The sequence below is a fragment of the Rattus rattus genome, chromosome 2, assembly GCF_011064425.1.
Source record: "Rattus rattus isolate New Zealand chromosome 2, Rrattus_CSIRO_v1, whole genome shotgun sequence".
NCBI lineage: Eukaryota > Metazoa > Chordata > Mammalia > Rodentia > Muridae > Rattus > Rattus rattus.
The window spans coordinates 104080409-104101070 of NC_046155.1; the positions used below are offsets into that span (position 1 = coordinate 104080409).

Sequence of the window (20662 nt, forward strand, 5' to 3'; positions counted from 1 at the left end):
TTGGACATGCCCTGGATGTGTCTCTCAGGAGAAATGTATATCCGGTTCCCTTTCAGCATGCATTTTCTAGCTTCATCAATCTTATCTAATTTTGGTGGCTATATATAAATATATGGGCCACATGTGGGTCAGGCTCTGAATGACCATTCCTTGAGTCACTGCTCTAAACTTTGCTTCCATATCCCCTCCTATGGATATTTTTCCCCTTTTAAGAAGGAGTGGGAGCATTTGCATTTTGGTCATCCTTCTTGAGTTTCCTGTGGTCTGTGGATTGCATCTTGGGTAATTTGAGCCTTTTGGCTAATATCCACTTATCAATGAGTGCATACCAAGTGTTTTTCTGTGATTGAGTAACCTCACTCAGGATGATATTTTCTAGTTCATTCTATTTGCCTAAGAATTTCATGAGTCATTGTTTTTGATAGCTGAGTAGTACTCCATTGTGTAGACGTACCACATTTTCTTTAATCCATTCCTCTGTTGAAGGGCATCTGGATCCTTTCCAACTTCTGGCTATTACATTTACTGATTTTTAATATATTGGACTATCCCTATATCTCTGGGATGAAGTCTATTTGATCATGGTGAATGATCTTTTTGATATATTCTTGGATATCGTTTGCAAGTATTTTATTAAGTATTTTTTTTTTTTTTTGCTTCTTTAAGCCTCAAAGTGAGTCTTAACTACTGGGAGACTCCCCCAAGTGAGACACGAGAATGAGTTCGATACAAACGCAAGAAGTTTATTTTGCGGCGCATCGGGGTTAACCTTCAATCAGCCCCTTGTGTCAAGTGACTAGAAGGCGACCCCAAACGGCTATAACAAGCTGTTTTTATACTTTTTCAGGGTACATGTTATATCAACAAGGTTACAGTTTAAACTTATTGGCTAAGCATATTAACCTTTGAATCTATTGGCCAGCAAGCAAATGACATGCATTAGAACTCTATCTGGGACCAAAGGGTCAGGTGATTATCAGTCAGTACAATCTGCAGTTTTTCAAGAATGTCCCTGCTCCTGCCAAGAACTGTGGGTGAAGAATGGAATTTGTCCTAGCCTTGACCCAAGGTGGGAAGCTGGTACTTGGCCTAATCTTGACCTGAGGCAGTGGGTGTAAAGCTGAAAAAAGCCCTTAGGGTCCTTCACAGGAACTCCATAACCTACCTACTTTCTACCAGGCCAAGCCTCCTAATAGCTCTAACACTTCAGTAAGAACTAGGGTCCTTAACTTCTATGTTTATATGACAAATTGGCCTGTAAATCTCTTTATTTATTGGGTCTATGTATGGTTTTAATATCAGGGTGCCTGTGGTCTCATAAAATGAATTGGCAATGTTTCATCTGTCATTATTTTATGGACTAACTTGAAGTTTATTGATATTAATTCATCTTTGAAAGTCTGGTAGAATTTGTCGCTAAAATTATCTGGCCCTAAGTTTTTCCCTTTTTTTGGAGGGGGGGGGACTTCTATTTCCTTAGGTGTTGTAGGTTTAAATTGCTTATATAATCTTGATTTAACTTGGGTAATCAGTACCTATTGAGAGAAAATTATCTATTTCTTTTAAATTTTACAATTTGGTGGAACACATATTTTTAAAATATGTCCTTATAATTCTCTGGATTTCTTCAGTATCTGTTATGTTCTCCTTTCATTTATGATTTTGTTAATTTGAATATTCTCTCTCTCTCTCTCTCTCTCTCTCTCTTTCTCTGCCTTTAGGCTAATTTGGATATAGGTTTGTTGATTTTGTTGGTTTTTTTCAAAAAACCAATTCGTTGTCTCATTGATTCTTTGTATTGTTTTCTTTGTATTTTATTAATTGTAGACTGAGTTTGATTATTCTTTGTCATCTACACCTTTGGGGTGTGATTTCTTCTTTTTGTTCTAGAACTTTCAGGTTTACTGTTATGTTAGTTTGAAATCTCTCATTTTTTAATGTACAGGCTCAGTGCTATGAACTTTCCTCTTACTACCACTGTCACTATGGCCCAGAAGTTTGGATATGCTGTACGACCATTTTCATTCAGTTCTAGGAAGTCTTTAATTTCTTTCTTGATTCTGTCTTGATCCATTTTTTTTTTCATTCAAGAGAGTTTCTCAGTTTCCATGAGTTTGTAAGCTTTCTGTTCTTTCTATTATTATTTAGGTTAGATAGGATGCAAGGTGTTATTTCAATCTTGTATCTAAATACGTGATCAATTTTGAAGAGATTTCCATGAGGTAAAAAGAAAAAGGTATATTCCTTTGGTTTTGGATAAAATGTTCTGTAATATCTGTTTGGTCCATTTAGTATGTAACATCTGTTAGCTCTAGCATCTCTATGTTTTGTTTTGCCTAAATAACCTGTCTATTGATAAGAGTGGAATATTTAAGTTTCCCACTATTAGTGTGTGAGGGTCAATAAATGATTTGAGCTGAAGTAGTGTTTCCTTTATAAACTTGGGTTCCCATATGTTTGGTTCACAGATATTAAGAATTGTAATATCCTTCTGGTAGATTTTTCCTCTAATGAGTATGCATTGCCTTTCCTGTCTCTTCAGATCAGTTTTGGCTTGAAGTCTATTTTGTCAGATATTAAAATGGTTACACCAGCTTGCTTCTTAGGTCCAACAGATTGAAATATATTTTTTTTAGATTTTTAGCATGATGTAATGTCTATTTTTGATATTGAAATGTTTCTTGGATGTAGCAGAAGAGTGGATCCTGCTTTTGCTTCCATTCTATTGGGCCCTGTCTTTTTATTGGGGAATGGAGGAGACCATTTATGTTGAAAGATATTAATAACCAATTATTGCTAGCTTCTGTTATTTTGGCGATGGTGGTCTGGTGTGTGTGTGTGTGTGTGTGTGTGTGTGTGTGTGTGTGTTGTGTAATCATGTGTTTCCATTCATTCGATTTTGCTGGTCTGAGATTATTTTATTTCCTGTGCATTCATGGTTATAATTAACCACCTTAGGTTTGAGTTTCCCTTCCAGTACTTTCTGTAGGGATAGACTTGTAGATAAATATTACTTAAATTTGGTTTTATCATGAAATGTTTTACTTTCTCCATCTATGGCAATTGAATATTTTCTTGGGAATAACATTCCATTCTCTGGTCTCTTAGAGTCTTCACCATATGTGTCCAGAATCTACTAGCTTTTAAAGTCTCATTGATAAGTCAGGTGTAATTTTAATAGGTTTGCCTTTATATGTTACTTGGTCTTTTCACCTTGAAGATTTTAATATTCTTTCTTTGTTCTGTGTAGTTATTGTTTTGTTATTATATGTCAAAAATATTCTTGTATGCTTTTTGGACCTTACTTAAACTATGAAATTTTTCTTTTGTAATTTTTGTTGAAATATATTTTCTTGACTTTTGACCTGGTTTTTTTCCTTCCTCTTTCCCTACTATTCTTAGATTTAGTCTTTTCATGGTGTCCCAGATTTCCTGGATGTTGTGTGTCAAGATTTTTTTAAAGTTAGCGTTTTTGACTGATATAGCCATTTCTTCTATCATAGCTTCAGCAGATAAGTTGCATTCTCTCTTCTATCTCTTGTATTCTGTTGATGAAGCTTGCCTCTGTAGTTGATATCCAAATTCTTCAATTTTTCATTTCCGGAATTCTTTCAGTTTGAATTTTCTTTGTTGATTCTACTTTTATTTTTAGGTCTTGAATAGTTTTATTCATTTCCTCCCACTATTTATGTTTTCCCGGATTTCATTACAGGATTTATTAATTTCCTCTTTAAAGATCGCTATCATTTTTCATAAAGGCTGTTGTAAGGTCTTTTTCTTATGCTTCTGCTATGTGGGATATTCAGGAACTATTGTAATAAGGTTACTGAACTCTAATGAAGATATATTGTCCTGGATGTTATTGATTGTGTTTTTATGCTGACATCTAGGCATCTGGGATGGGGAATTATAGGTCTATGTGCAGATAGCAGGTTTTGTCTTTGTCAGATGCTGATTGGTTCCTTGGTTTCTGTTTTTTTTGTTGTTGTTGTTTTTGTTTTTTTTTTTGTTTGTTTGTTTGTTTTCCTGAATTTTAGGAGAGTTTGGTGTCCATATGCTGCCTGGTAGAAAATTTCCTGTGGACCTGACAGGCATGACCACTGGAGGTTCCAGGTAAAATGTGATTCTGGATATGGGGTGCTGACAGTTAGGAATGGTGATAGGATAGGATCTGAGGGGGTTCACAGGAGAGAAGTAAGCAGAGTGTTCCAGCAGGATCTGCTTAATTAGCCTCCTTGGAATGGGGATAGAAAATAAAAAGAAGTCACTCCAGAAGGCCTGCTATAGAGCTTGGGATAAGACTGGGAGTTGGATCTCAAAAAAAGAATAGGAGAGGGGAAGATCTGAAGACAACCCGCCTGCTTCTCTGGTAGGAGTGGCTAGTGGGTTAGCAGGGCGTGCCTGCTATAGTCGATGCTGTGATGAAGTAATTAGTGGTGGAAGAGGTTAGGAGAAGATGATGTGGGATCTACGGGGAGATGCGGGCAGCGGAGGAAGGAAGGCTGCACAGCAGGTGTTCTGTTCCAGAGCTAGGGATGAGACTAGGGGATTGAATTTGGAGGAGGGAAGGGATTGATGAAGGTCTTCAGTAGTGTATCTGTTTCTCTGCCTTGCTCAACTGGTAGATTCACAGGGAATGCCCTCTGGTGTTGGAGGTAATGTAATGAGTTGGGGGAGAAGAGCCTCTTGATCCATTTGGAATAAGGTCAGAGAAGAAAGGAAGACTCCAGCAAGTGCTCTGTTGCAGTGATAGGAATGAGACTGGGCCCTTGGATCTGGAGGAGCAGAATGAGAGGTGAACATCTGTGTCAGCCTGCCTGTTTCTCTGGCATGAGTTTTCACAGGCTATTTTGACCATAAATTCTTCTAAAAGTAGCTTATCTATAAGCAAGTAACCATGTTTTTAGAACCAATAACTAATACTTAGCTATAGATGATGAACTAAATTGATTTTCACATTTCCTTTGGTCAAGAACTTAGGAAGCATGAAGACACTAATTTATGAACAACCTGAACTAATTAATATATAGTTAATTCCAGCATAGTACAACCCTGCTTCTATGGTTAAATGAATAAACTTATTATATATTTCATATATATATATATATATATATATATATATATACAGTACCAAGATATATATTGATAAAGTAATAGGTTGTTAATACCAAGAATTTATACTGCCCTGATGAAGGCTTGACTAAAAGGATTGATTTAATATTTTTAAATGTCACCAGAGGAAAAAAATCAGAGGGTATGTTTTAGTGTCTTTGATCTATTAAATTAACCACTAAAAGATCCAGATGCTCTATAAGAAGGAAGCACAGAACCTTCATGAAGTGGCAGGTCTACCCATAGGTTTTAGAAATCCCTCAGTGACTGCTGAGAACAGAATTGTTGACACTCTTTCAAACATGAAATAGCAGTGAACTATAAATCGCTCCTGTACTGTTATTCCAGTTTATTGCCACACGAAGGCACTGTTGCCTTGCCAATAATGAAGAGTCTCCTTCCTTGCAATAATGCTGTTGTTTAGCTCCTGTTGACTGTACAACTTTGACATCCCAAACTTTACTGTCACAGCCAGAGTGTATTAGCAAAAGATCCTTCATAGATTTCCTATTAAGTGACAAAATACGGGGCCTGTGAAGATACTTCAGGGGTTAAAAGCATTCTCTGCCCTTTCTGAAGACTGAAGTTTACAATTGTTAGTAACTGCAGATCCTGTATCATCTTCTGGCTTCCACTGGGATCCATATACCTGTGATGTACACACACACACACACACACACACACACACACACACACACACACACACACACCATGATAGATGATAGATGATAGATAGATAGATAGATAGATAGATAGATAGATAGATAGATAGTTAGATAGATGATAGATAAATCATAGATAGATTTCTTCAAAAGATATTTACAAAATATGTATATCTCCCCAACTTGAAATTCTGCTTCATTTTATCTACTTAACAGAGTGTTCAAAGGCTTCTAGTAGGAGAACATTATCATAGTGTAAAAACTTCTAAACAAGCAAGTCTATTCTTCATCTGCATTCCCTGTCATCTTTACCTGTATGTGAGTTTGTTTCTGGGCCTAAGTGTCTAGGTTTCTTCTTCAGCCATCTTCACTGAGACTGGTAACCTGTGGGAAAACTGAGTGATACCCAATGGCATCACTTGGGCTCCAACATTCTTAAATCCCATTTCTGAGGTATTTAACATTGGAACATGTAAATCAGAAAAAATACTGAAAGAAGGAGACAAACTCTGAAGTTAACCTTTTGGTTCACATTGTAAAACATAATTGAAACTTCTAAAACAGTGTTGGTTGTATCAAATGGCATGTGGCATCTAGAATGTATCAGACAAGAATTCATTGAAGAACCACATAATCAGATCTTTTTCAACTTGTTCTACCCAAAGCATCCCATCCAACACAGAGTACCACATGTTAATGTATTCCTTGTCAAGCTGAGATACAGCCATAGGTACCTTCGGAATGTGACTTCTAGGGTTTGATGGAAGGCAGGCTGTATGTTGGCTGGTTTTCATTTATTGTTACTGTTGTGGCTTTTGTTTTTGTTTTGGAATTTTTGTTTTATTGGTTTTATTTGTTTTGTTTTTTTTTTGGATGGGGGTTGTTTTGCTTGTTTTTGTTGTTTTTGAAGACAAGAAGGCTAACTGTGAACTCTTGCTCCTCCTGCCTAAGCCTCACAAATGTTGGTCTTATAGTCATAAATCACCACACCCAGTCAAGTGGATTGTTTCTGAAAATTATAGGTGTGCATTAAATAAAAGTATCATTGTTAACTTGAAAGTGTATGAATAACTACATTGGGTGAAAAAGAAAATATGGACATCCAGAGAGAAAATACAGAAAAAGCTATTCTTGAATTCATGAGAAAACTTTCCTATGGGGACTTTTAAAGCAGAGTCTCTTCTACCTGGAACTTTTCTTTTGAACCGGGGGTGGGGGGGTGTGTGAACCAGATTGTAGGAGCTTTTCTAACCTCCTACATCCACTGTCCAGTGACAAACTAAACCCAGCATCTCTGGCTTATTCCGTCCTACACATCAACCTTATTGCAGGCCTCCTCTCCTGACTAGACAAGAGGAAGCCCAACTTGTCTAGTCTCTCATCCACAGCAGGAAATGGAGTCCTGTACAAAAGCAGATGGCTGAAAGACCACTCAGGAGGAGCTTTCACCCATGCTCACTCATCCACAGTCCCCACAGCTCTCACATCCTTTACTTCATATTTAGTAGAAGCCCATGAGTCAAAGATCCCTGCCTACCCCGTCAGCTGGCTACTCTCCCTGCTTAGTCCCATATGTCTTACCTTCTTCCTTTAGCCTGGAATTCACAGGTGCATCTACTGCTCTAGTAACCCTGCTGGGCCTTTAGTGAACAAACCATAAAGGTCATCGGAGTTCTTAATTCTCACCTCTTCCTAGTCCCAGATGACTTGGGAAGCAGACTTGGAGGGTTATGAGTTGAGGCTTTAGGAAGTCTATTTATGAAACAATTAAATTGGAATGTGTAGGAGAGGATGGTTTCAAAGTAAAATAGAAATTATAGGGTCCTGGTGCAAAAGGCTGACACCTAAGCAGAAATGGAAGGGAAGTAGAGAGACTACAGGGAATATTCTTTTATTGTTTGGGCAATGTGGTGCTGCATAAGGACCCCTTTATTGCCATGATCTCACACCGGACTCTGTATGGTGCTAAATTTCAGATTGAAATTCACGATGATAAATTTTACATGAAATCTGTACTTATTCATGTGATTTTTTTCAAGTAGATTAAAATCTCACAGAGATAACGTTTTAATTTATTGATAAGCAAAGCACAATGGGGTTTTTTAACTAACTACAGTATAAGCAAGATAAAAAGGTTTGGGTTATTTTCAAGAGAGTCAGTAAATGATAGCCAGAGAATCTGAGCTAGACAAAGAACAGCGTGATCTAGAGTAGGTTCCCTCCAGTAACCAGGGCTTGCTGGGTTTGGTGCCTTTCACTCAGCCTCATGGCCAGGGGCTTGAGAACCATTGTGTTACATACATTTTAGTTTTTTCAATTGTTTTTAATTATAGCATATATTTGTGATATAGAATGATGGAGTTCATTATGAAACTTTCCTTTCTGTGTGTCATGTATTCTGATCACACCCTCCCACTTTATTCTTTTGTCCTTCTCCCTCCTCTGACCTCTCCCACCTCTCAAGTCTCCTTTCCTTATGTATGTATGACAAAGATAATTTTGTAATCTCTATTCCACACATGAAGAAAACAGGCAATATTTGTCTTTCTGAGTATGATTTCACTTAACACAACCACCTATATTCTATCAATTTTCCTACATAATTTCACTATGAATGAATAAATCTCTAATATGTACATGCTGAATTTGTTGGGCTTTTTAATTTTATTTTCTTGGATATTTTGTGTATTTACATTTACATTACATCCCCTTTCTCCCGTCTCCCTACCCCCTCCCCCTACTTCTACGAAGATGCTCTGACTCCAACCTATCCACTTCCACCTCAATGCCCTGGCCTTCCCCTTCATTGGGGAAATGAGACTTCAAAGGACAGCTTATTGTTTATTTGGTGATGGGATGGAATGTTAAGCTAGCTCTATATCTTGGCTATTTTGAATAGTGACACAGGCAACACAGACATGCAAATATCTCTGCAGGATGCTGACCTAGTTTTCCCACTGTTTTTAGGTGAGAACATAAATTTAGGGATACCACATCTCAACAAGCTAACCTCTGCTTACACGGACATCTCCCGTGTAACTTGTGTCACACTCCCATTTCTGCAGACCATTGTGTCCAAGCGTAAATGTAGAGTGTGTGCAGTCACCTGATCTCCATTCTGTCCATCACTCCTGAGACACCTGAGTCACAGCCAAAACTCTAAATCTTAGAAGGGGTACACATCACAATGAAAGGAAATATAGCTCTAAGTGACCCAAGATCAGAGTGATTTGAGAACTATAAATTGTATCCAAGGAATTTGAAGAAAATGTACAGGAAAGGACAGTGATGTCTAGAAACTAGAAATAGAGTTAGAGATCACTGAACAAGATCTTCAGATTAAAACAGAAATGAAAATAATATATTATTGTCGTCATCATCCTCGTCATTGTCATCGTCGTCATCATCATCATCGTCGTCGTTGTCGTCATCATCATCTGGAGACAGGGCTTCTCTGGTTGTCCTGGAACTCACTCTATAGATGAGACTGTCCTGGAACTCAAGAGATTTACCTGCCTTGGCCTCCTGAGTGGCGGGACCAAAGGCTAAGCTAGCACTGTCCAGCTAAAATGAAATTTTTAAGAGAAGGAGCTACCAAAACTTTTTTCCAGATAAACAGTTATGTATCCAGAATTAAAGTATGCTTCATGTCCAAGACCATGTAACTATTTCTTACAAAGTTAAACAAAAGCAACCAAATGGCTAGGACTCCATATACATGTACCATCACATCAGCCATAGGAAGCTTGAAATGTAGCATTAACACTCTCTCTCTCTCTCTCTCTCTCTCTCTCTCTCTCCCTAACTTCTGTCTCTCCCTCTCAATTCACATTAAACAGATAATCAGTTTCTGCTCAATATTCAAAGAAGTCTCTTTAAAGTTTTCTTTAAGTAGACTCAGTAGTTCCTTGACCCCACCACTGACTGACTCTTTGTTAGACCATAATGACATACAATAAATATGCTTATTTGATATTTTCAACTTTCCATTAAAAAGGTGTTTCACAGAACAAAGATAATGGTATTTGGTTTTTTAAAAAAGCATCAGTGTTCTATATATTTCAAATGGCTGTAATTTAATAGTTCTGAAATCTGATCACCTAAGTCAGTCATTAAGGACTGCTTGGCCTCTGTAAGGTCCTGCTTTCAGCCCTCAGGAGATTTTTCAAACAGGAAAGAAGATGGCTCAGTGAGTCCTTGTTGCACAGTCTGAGGACATGCATTCAGCTTGCCAGCAGTCACGTGATAGAATGTACTTGTAATCCTGCATTGGAGGTGAAGATAGGAAGAGTCAGTGGCTTACTGGTCAGGCAGTCTAACAAATCAGTGAGTTCCAGATGCAATGAGAGATCCTGTCTCAAAAGGGGCCACCCTCCCATCTCAAAGTTTTTAACCCAGAAATGTTCCTGTCCAAAGGAAGATCGGGGATAAAAAATGAAACAGAGACTGAAGGAAGGGCCAACCAGAGATTGCCACACCTGGGGATCCATCATGTCTATAGACACCAAACCCAACACTGTTGCCGTGGTCAAGAAGTGCTTGCTGACAGGAACCTAGTATGGCGGTTCCTGAGGAGGTCTGGCCAACAACTGACCAATGCAGATGTGGATGCTTAGAGTCAACCCTCAGACTGAGCTCAGGGAACCTGGTAGAGGAACTAGGAGAAGGACTGGAGGAGTGGAGGTGTATTGCAACCCCATTGGAAGAACATTATAGGTTAGCCTGAGCACCCAGTTCTCATAGAGTCTAGACCACCAACCAAAAAGTGTACCTGCAGGGATCCATGGCTCCAGACACATATGTAGCAGAGGGACATACAATAGGAGGGGAGGCCTGACAGCAATGGGAGGAGAGGCCCTTGGTCCTGTCCTGGGGAGGCTTGATGCCCCAGTGTAGGGGGAATACTGAAGAGGTAGGGTGGGAGAGTATGAATGGGTGGGGGAGCACTCTTATACAGACAAAGGTAGGAGAGGAGGGAGGAGGCCAATGTGGGATGGGGGGGTTGGTGGATGGGTAACCGGGAAGTGGGATATCATTTGAGATGTAAATGAATGGAATGATTAATAAAAATAGTAATAATAAAAGACTGAGAGTGATGGAAAGAGACACCTGACATGAACCTCTGGCCTCCCCATCAACTCAAGTGCATGGACACACACACACACACACACACACACACACACACACACACACACAGGACTGTGTCTAAGCTTGAGTAAGGTTATTGAATAAATCTGAACACTCCGTTTTCTGAGCTAAATGTAACATCACAGCCTCCAAGTGCAATAATATGCCGTTTCTTCATCCATTTCTGCAGACCATTGTGTCCAAGGGTAAATGTAGGCTGTATCTCTCTTCCCTTGAGGCTCTTAAGCTTCGTATCACTAGAGAAACAATTTTGGATTCAAAGGATGCCCTTTATGCCACTCCAGTTGTTTTCCACCATCCAAACCGCTGGTCCTCCCATTCCCCAACCACCTCTATTGACCCCAGGTAGCAAAGGTGAAAGCCCTAGGCACAAACTGGTCAGTGATGACAAACGGGTGCTGCAGAGGCTTGCAGATAGCAGTCACAGGTCAGACTCCATGGCTGTTTGTGATGAGAAACTGGAGGTAGCAGGCACATTATCTTATTAAGAGTTATGGCTATCAACCTGGCAAGCATTTAATACAGAAGTACACTGCAACAGCCTTCTCAGATGAATTCATCCCTCCATCATCTCAACTACTTTTTAAAGGTTTCTTAATACTTTTCTATCACTTCCTTCCTTCCCATCTGTAGCACAAAGGCAGTAGAAATACCAGATTCAAGTTCCCCAGTTTCTCATGACAGACACATAAGACCATCAGACTCCAGAGAATTTATCTCCCTGATGACAATCCTTCCATCCGTGCTTTTGAATCCACCGTACCCATCTTAGGAACTTTCTACTCGATTTCTTAACTGCTCAGACTCTCCTGGAGCCTTTTCCTGGATGTTTAAGACACTCGTGTCTCTCATTTCTTGGTAACTATTTTTAACTGTTGCACACCCCCACGTGGTGGAAAGTGCATGCCTTCATTTTTGACAAATGTACTAAATCTCAGGAATCTGAATAAAGCTAGGTATATTTTCATATGTCCAGTTGATAATAACTCTTAGAAAACCACTCTGAGAGTGAGGCTGGCCACAGAGAGTCTTCTGCTTTGGCTCGGTTCTGCCGTGCTCAGAACATTGTGTCCCATCCATTTGTTTAAGGATTCCATTAACTCAAAATGATACTGAAAATTCATTACATGAAACAGTTTGGGAATGTAAAGATATTTCAACTATTACTTTCATATGATTGATCACAAGAAGACAAGGGAACTGGGGTGGCAAGAAGATGTAAAGTGAATAAGTAATAAATAAGTAAATAATAAATTAATAAATAAATCAAAGAGAAGAACTAGGGCACAGTTATAATAAAACCAATGAGAACCTCCAAAAATTAACTTTTTAAATATTATTTTACATTTTATAAATGTCTTTTATTTTCTACATTCATGCCTTTCTCTTAGGGGTTAATCCTTCTGGCCTGTAGCCCATTCCTACTACCTGAGATTCTTATTCTTGTCTATGTGCTATAGATGGGATTGAAAATCAGTCATTTTGGACAGTTGCTATCATCGTATCAGGTGGAGGTCCCTGCTCCTGAGCACTGATGTTAGGACTCAGGTCATTATTGTGTAGGGCTTATGCAAAGGACTATTCAGTCTAAATGGAGGCATTCGATCTTTCCTAAGAGACATTAGGATACACCTTTCTCATCCTCTGGGTGAGAGAATTCAAGGCCTCTTGATAATCCTACACAGGAATTAGCGACAGGAGAAGGTCGGGTTTTTTTCCCTGTGTCACAGTAAATTTCAAAACCAATGTTGTAGGATCTATTCTCTCACCGAATTAAAGAAACAGTGAAAATATGATAGCATCAAATAGCACTAAATAGTCAAAAAAAATCGCATCTAAATCATGCACGTGTCAACCAGAAGTAAGAATATGATTGTCATTAACTTAAATTAATTGATGAAGATGCAAATGTATTGACCACAGATAGAAGGAAAATACAGAAAATATACACATTCAAGTGTTCATATTGGAAAAAAGGAGATTTAAAAATCAATCAAAGATGGGACTTGCTTTTGGATGGGGGTTGGGTGGTTGGGGGTCGAGGGTGGGGTTGGGGGGAAGGTTGAGGGAGGTGGGGGGTGGAAGGGTGGAGGAGGTTGGGGGAGGTCCGGGAGGTTGGAGGAGGTTGGGTGGGTGGGGGAGGTTGGGGGTAGGAATCAGGGAGGATAAGATGTAGCAAACAAAACAAGAGGGCCCTGGTTTAGATGGTGATCTCCCCAGAATCACCACTGGAGGATTTAACTTGGAATGGCTTACAAAATTAGAATGCTAGTTGCTGTGCGCAGTGATTGTGTTATCTCTTGACTCTAAACTAAGTTTATGAGTTGTTTTCCTTCATGCCGGCGACTCAGCTGGGTTCCAGAGAGAAAGGTACAGCGGCAAAATAGCAGCAAAGCGTGGGTTTGCAAGAACTAAAAACCAGCTAGCCACGTGAATTTGGATGTGTGGGGCTGGCATGGCAGCAACCCGCCACCGGAACTTAATGAGTTGAGTGGAGAGATTTCAAAGCACCAGGTCAGTGAGTCTGCTGAGATGAGAACACGCCAGGCCCGCAGTCCTGTCTGCCAGCTGTAGTGTGGTGGCTTCTTTAGTATTTCCCCTACAGAGGACATCTACCATGGCAGGCAAGACTCCACTAGAAATTAAGGTTCTTAGCCTTTAGTTAGAAATCTAGTTAGAAATTTGGAAGTTTGACTAGCTGGGTAGAGTCAACTCATGTGTTGACTCAAGGCAGGAACCCTGAAACAAAGCCAACTCTGAGGTCCCCTGCTGTAAAAAGAGACAAGATGGCCGCTGTGAGTCAGACAGCCCAGAAGAATGGAAGCTGCCTACTTCTTAGGGCAGATATTGATTAAACTGTGAATTTATAAAATTGGGATTATTTGCTTTTAGGATAGATTTGTGTACAGATTTTGTCCGAATCATGTGGGGAATTTCACCCACGGTTTGGAACTAGGATAGGGAAACTTAGTCACTGACTCCAAGTAGAGAGCAGTGATAATTGACGTCTATGAACAGGTATTGATCAATAGGTGTCTGTGGCTCTGGGAAGAAAGCATAACAGATAGATGTTATGTTGAAGTCTACAGGCAACTCTTCTTTATTCCTGAGCTCCACGGGAATTTTGGGTTAATTTCCTGACATGACAGAATAGAAAAAAAAAATCAAAAAAACTAAGAATAGGCTCATACAGTATTTTAGTTTACTTCATTTGTTTTGGATTGTTTTAATTTTCAAAATGGGTGTGATTTTGAGTTTTATGGTTATATTATTCCTCTGGGAGAGAGGTCAAGATAAAAGTTTTTCTGGTTACTGGCTCAAGGACATGCTATGTTGGGAGAAAGGTTTTGTCTTTGTGTTTTTAGAAAAGGTGGTTAGTGTCTATACACCTTCCAGAGTTATATGGATCAGATATGATGAAGGGAGACTCCCTAAGGACTAGATTCCAGAGAATCAAACAAAACATACAAGTTGATGACACTTACATTTCGTTTTGAGATTTGTATATTGCAGAATGTGCAGCTTTGGTGAGAGCCATCATCAGACATATTGAACTGACTTTCCTGAGCTCCTGATCTCAGGGACTTTCATCAGATCCAGTCAGGACAGATATCAGAGACTACAATAATCATTGGTATGGCCTTCTAAAAACCAAACAACTCCCCCAATTTCTCTATTCCCCTCCCAAATGTATCTCGATGCCAATATACAGCTGGAAGCAGAAATGAAGAGTCATCACCCTGGATTCCTGGACTTGGGGGGCTGGAGGTGGCTATCCTAAGGTTGTCTTCTGGGGAGTTTACAAATGGTTATAATTTAACATGGAGGAATTAGTTAGAATTGATTGTGCAGCCATAATCTCATTTGGTAGAATTCCTTCTAAGTGTTACTAAGTTGAAGTAATAATTTCTCACATTGGTACAAAAGTTTCATTCAAAAGGTTCAGGGTTTTCATTGGCATAAATTTCCTCTATTGTTACAAAACTTTTAAAAGTACAAGGCTTGGACCCAGTCCTTCTATAAATGCCATTAAAAACTGATCGGAGATGATTAAGCATATGAGTTAAGGGCCTGATAGCAAATTCTTGGGTCTGACTTAATTACTAGGTTGTGTACATGATATTTCTATTAGAAATAGTTGAGAGTAGTTAACGGACAACAATCCAGTTACTTTATGTAGATAGATAGTTTTCAAAAACATCAGAAATCCACAGAATGTGACATTTAATGTTATTTATTCATTTGTTGAGACATCTGCTCCTAACTTTTCCCCATTTGTGGATTCAAAGAAGCAGCTGAGCATCTCTACCTCCAGGTGAGGTTGTACAGTGTGGCTAGGTGGCCACCGGGCAGAAATTGCCTATTTCTCCAACAGACTTGTATTGCTCCTGAGAGGACACAAATTACAGGTTAGGAAGGTTTAGTTCTGCTAAGACAGAATAAACTAGTCCTTAATAATTCCTGTTTCACCAAGGTCTGTCAGATTCCTGGGCCAGGAGGCTGAAGACTGATGCTCCAACTTCCTGACAATACAGGGGCTGTGTAGGTAGGCAACTGTCTCTACAGCTTGTCTCAGTGCTGGAAGCTATGTTAGGCTTCCTGTATTTCCAGATAATATTGGTCATTCTCAAGTGGATTTCTGATGGGGTTGAAAGACTAGATATAGTCTCATAGCCAACCCACGCTATTTAGCATTGAGAGAACATATTTAATTAGATAGCTTTCAGATAGCATACAAGCTAAACCGCGACAGAAGAGATATGGAATTATACACTCTTTTAAGTTAGGATAGATAACAGAGTGTCCTATTTAATTGACAAAAATGATGGACTAGATGTTAGGTGTATTTCGTGCTTTGTAAATTACAGAATGGTAATAGTTGTGCTCAACTTATAAAAGTTCTTTTTTAATTGGACAGAAAGGGTGAAATGTGGTAGGATCTTTCCCTAATGAATAAAGATTTCATGGGTCCAATCACTGGATGAGGAGTAGCAGGACTTGCAGGTTGGAGAGAGGAAGAGAGGAGACAGGAAAGGGGACTTGCTTTTGGAAGGGGGAGCTGGGAGGACAAGATGTAGCAAACAAGAGGACCCTGGTTTAAATGGCGGATCCACTAGGATTCACCACTGGAGGATTTAACTTAGAATGGCTTACAAAATTAGGATGCTAGTTGCTGCCCCCAGTGATTGTGTTACCGGTTGATTCTAAACTTAAAAAAAAAATCAATCAAAGAGGGAATAGAGAGACAGCTCAGTAGTTAACAGCATTGGCTGCTCTTGCAGAGGACCTAGGTTTGATTCCCAACGGCTGTTGGGAATGGCAGCTCACAATCTTCTGTAACTCCAGTCTCAGGGCATATGATGCCCTCTTTTGGCCTCCAAAGCCACTGCACAACACTGGTGATGTGCACACATATAGGCGGGCAAAACACCCATACACATAAATAAATTAAATATTAAAAGATCAGTTATCGAACTTGACAGCTTAATAATTTAGAAAACTAAGAATAAATTAAATCAAAGTTGAACAAGTATAAGAAATTAATAAAAATAGCATCAGAATAAATAAAATAGAAAATATAGGGAAATTAACAAATCCGGTTAGATTTTTTTTGAAGGATCAATAAAATAAGAAGCCTGCAGTAAGCATTATCAAGAAAAAGATAAACAAAAAGGATCAACATGATTGGGTGAGTAGAAACTGACAATCGTAAGAGCTAGTAAAAGAAAAATGAAGAAATTTTTCAAATTCTTTAACTTTGTTTTATACTATTGAGATTTAGTTTGGCTTTAAGACTGTGACTATTCCCTGCTTCTCCTCTCATGGAACAAGAAGTGTTTAATGGTTTTTGTCCTGTTTTCTTTTGTTTGATTGATTATTTATCTTGTGTTTTTACATCTGCCTACAGTTAAAAGATCTTTGTATTTTTAAACAGATTTTTGGATATTTTTAAGGGACTAAACTTTCTAAAGACTATGGGACTTTTTAAGTTATACTCTTTTATATTGTGATATTAGTATGAGATCTTGGGTGTAAATTAGAAGGGAAGGCTATGGTCTAATGGTAATGAACCTGTGTGTTAAGTTGGCGAAGACTCAATTGTGCTGCTTGTTTCGTTGCCAGTTTCACACAAATGAGACCACGGAAGAAGGAACATCACTTGAGAAAGTAACCCCTCCTGATTGGCCCGTGGGCAGGCCTGGGGGCATTTATGACTGGAATGGGAGGACCCAGCCCACCATGGGCAGTGTCACCCCTGGGCAGATGGTTCTGAATTGTCTAAGAAGGCTGACTGAGCATTCAGTCTATGGGTAGCAACTCAGGAACAGCATTCCACCAAAGCATCTTCTGTTCCTGCCTCCAGATCACTACTTGGCACTCTTTTCCTGGCTTCCCTCTATGATGGACTGTAAGCCCTAAGATAAAAGAAATCTTTTCTTTCTCAAGCTGCTTTTGGTCAGTGTTTTATCACAATAGAGACCTAACTAAGATAGCAGGCAAAAGTAGGAATAGATTACAAATTAAGTTGAAAATAAAACATGAAATGATACAACGTATTGGTCATCTGACTATAATTTAAAATAAATAAAACATGCAATAAAGGTGGGTTTAAGCAAACAAATTGTGAAAAATATTTATTAAAGGAAACTATTAGAAATATAATTCACACAGAAGATATGCATCCTCTTTAAAGTTCCAAGATGTTTTATAGTTCCATGTAGTTATGTATGTATGTATGTATGTATGTATGTATGTATGTATGTATAATGTGTATCTGTATTAATGTGCACAGGTAGTTGAGAGTGTGCCACAGCATGGGTATGAAAGTCAGAAGAAAACCTCAGGTATAAGTCCTCATCTTCCATCCCATTTGTGACTTGGTCTGTTATTCACCACTGAGTACACCAGGTAATCTGGCCCACAAGCTTCTGCCTTCTATTTCCCAGGCGAGCTTTGGAATTAGATATGCCACCATGCCTACCTTTGCATTTATTTTAGACATTCATGTTTGTGTGGCAATCTCTTTACACACTGAACCATCTCACCAGCTCCAAAACATACTTTTTAATCTAAAGGCTAGTGCGCTGCAACAAAGATTTCCCAAATATATGTGGCTTAATGCAAACACAACTTTATTTCTATTTTAGAGTCAAGTCACAGTTTGTGATCTAGACAAAATGAGGGACACAAGCTCTTCCATATTGTTTCTCTGTCGTCTTCAACTATCATTGGTTGAAAAGAGCCTTTGCAGAGCTCACGCCCACATCCACATTCCAAGAGCCACCATGTGATATTAGTAATGAGGATAGCACTCTTCCTTTTAAAGGTTCCCCAAACAAAATGACTCTAAGGTCAAACCACCGCCCAAAATGGATATACTATGCCATACCCTGGATTTCCTCAGGGTAACTTAAAGGAGTTAAAGTTCAAGATATAGCTACTAATAAAAACATAATTCTTCCTGAAGTAAGTATAATTCATATCCATTCTCACTAACTCATCACAGATGACAGCCAAACCCCATCACAGATGCCAGTCAAACTGAAAAATTTTCAGTCTCTCTAAAAGAAAAGTACTCATCAGTAGTAAAACGTACAAAGGATGAAGTGATCAGCAGCATTGGCCATCCTCTTCACTGCTTCAAAAATGAATTCCAGCAACAGATACTGTCATCACCTTAGCACCATAGCTCAATGGAGCAATTCAAAATATCATAAAAGTTTCAAGCACAAAGAACCTTAGATGGATGTTCAACTCTAAGTGTGGCAGTCCTCCTGTGAGTTTTCACTGGTTCCTATCTTCAGAAATAGACGAGATTACTGATATCACAATATATTTACCATTCCAAAGAAAGAAATTCACTTTAAATAACAGCTTTGCTTCCATAGTTACTGAAGCTGTGCATCAGAGACTTGTACAATTTGCTAACTTTCTTAGATAAAAAAATTACAATTACTTTTATTAAATTAATACTTATAAAAGAGATGTAGCACTTTGTCTTATCTGCTATTTATGCTAATCAAAATATGAATAAAATTTAAAATATGAACTTTTAAAAAAGGAAATCACTACACAGAAATGCAAGTGTTTATACGAAAATATGTCCAAGACTAAGTTACATATAATGCCTAATTTGTTTAATTTGTTTTAAATAATGTAACATCTAAATTAAAATGAGAGGTGGTATTTTAGCAGGTGGCATTTTGCTTCCTTTAAGAGACACAATGAGCAGTGACGTGCATCCACTGGATTGGCTTAGAGATTTTGAAGTCACTATGAACCAACCTTAATCAGGAATAGACTGGGATTTGACAGACTCATTTACACAGCGTTGTGCAATCACTTATTGGATTTAGGTTAAAAAAATCCTATATCCTGTATAAGATTAAGGAGAAATAATCAAAAGCACAGATACCCAGATATATCTCAGTAGTATGCTGAGTCATATGCCTGTGTGTATTCTCTGCACTGACGACTAGGAATAGGAATCTTCACTGTGAAATTGCTTCTGCTCCTGTACTCTACACCAGCCATGGGCTCTTGGTGGAGTTTTCTGTAGCCAATGATGAGGACATGCTCAAATCGATGTTTTTGTGTAGAACACCCTGAGCACTCGCTGGTGGATCTGTCGCGTCTTCACCCCATAAACAATTGGATTGAGGGCAGGTGGCACAAGGAGATAGAGAGTGGCCAGCAGAACGTGGACATGATGGGGAACATGGTGGCCAAAGCGGTGAGTGAGGAAGGAGAACATTCCAGGGACATAGAAGATGAGAATAACACAAACATGAGACCCACATGTGCTGAAGGCCTTAAGTCTGGCTTCACCCCCTGGAACCTTCAGCATTGCCTGGAGGATGAGGGCATAGGAAATGCCAATGGCCAGGACATCTAGCCCAACCACCAGCAGGGCCACTGACAGCCCATAAGCTCGATTCACTGTGGTTTCCGAACAGGCAAGTTTTACCACAGCCATATGTTCACAATAGGCATGGCTTATGACAGTGGCTCTGCAGAAGACAACTTTCTGCAACAGGATGGGGAATGGGACAGGAGGACCAATCCCGCTTTCCACCATCCCGATCGCCCAATAATCCCGGATGCAGGATGGTAGAATGATGCAGAGGGTGGCAGATGGCGACATAACGATCCAGAGCCATGGCCACAAGTATGCCTGACTCCATCGAGGAGAAAGCATGAATGAAAAACATCTGAGTCAGGCAGACAATGTACCCAATCTCATGGGCGTGAGCCAGAAGCACGGTGAGAGCTTTAGGCGCAGTGGAGGAGGCCAGGACCAGATCAATAGCAGCGAGCATGGCCAGGAAGAGGTACATAGGTTGGTGCAAGGATGAGTCAGTCCAGATGATGAAGATAATTGTCACATTGCCCACTAGAGCAAGGAGGTAAAGGACCCCCAGAGGCAATGCTATCCAGTGCTGAGTTTCCTCCAAGCCCGGAACACCTACTAGGAAGAAAGGGGGCTGGGGTTGCCTCCAGCTGGAGTTGCTAAGAGCCATGAACAACAGCACAGAGAAAGAAGAGTGCGAAGTCACCAGAATCATGACTTCTCCCTTCTTGACACACGAAGCCGCTGTGTAGATTCAGCTGCCATGCGCATTAGCAAAACAGGGTGACTTAGGCTGCAACACAAGGGATACAGTTAGATGTAAGGAAGAAAATCAGTTCTGCACACAGATGTTTTCAGACGAGTCTTCCACACAACTGAACTGGACTGA

General features: G+C 39.4%; 1 protein-coding gene across 1 annotated transcript; it reads right to left on the reverse strand.

Moving 5' to 3' along the window:
• Positions 1-19500: 19500 nt before the first annotated feature.
• On the reverse strand, positions 19501-20443 carry LOC116894142 (olfactory receptor 52L1). The gene is given in 2 exon segments (XM_032895860.1): positions 19501-20008; positions 20010-20443. Coding segments are annotated over 2 exon segments (942 nt in total).
• Between the last annotated feature and the right edge of the window lie 219 nt (positions 20444-20662).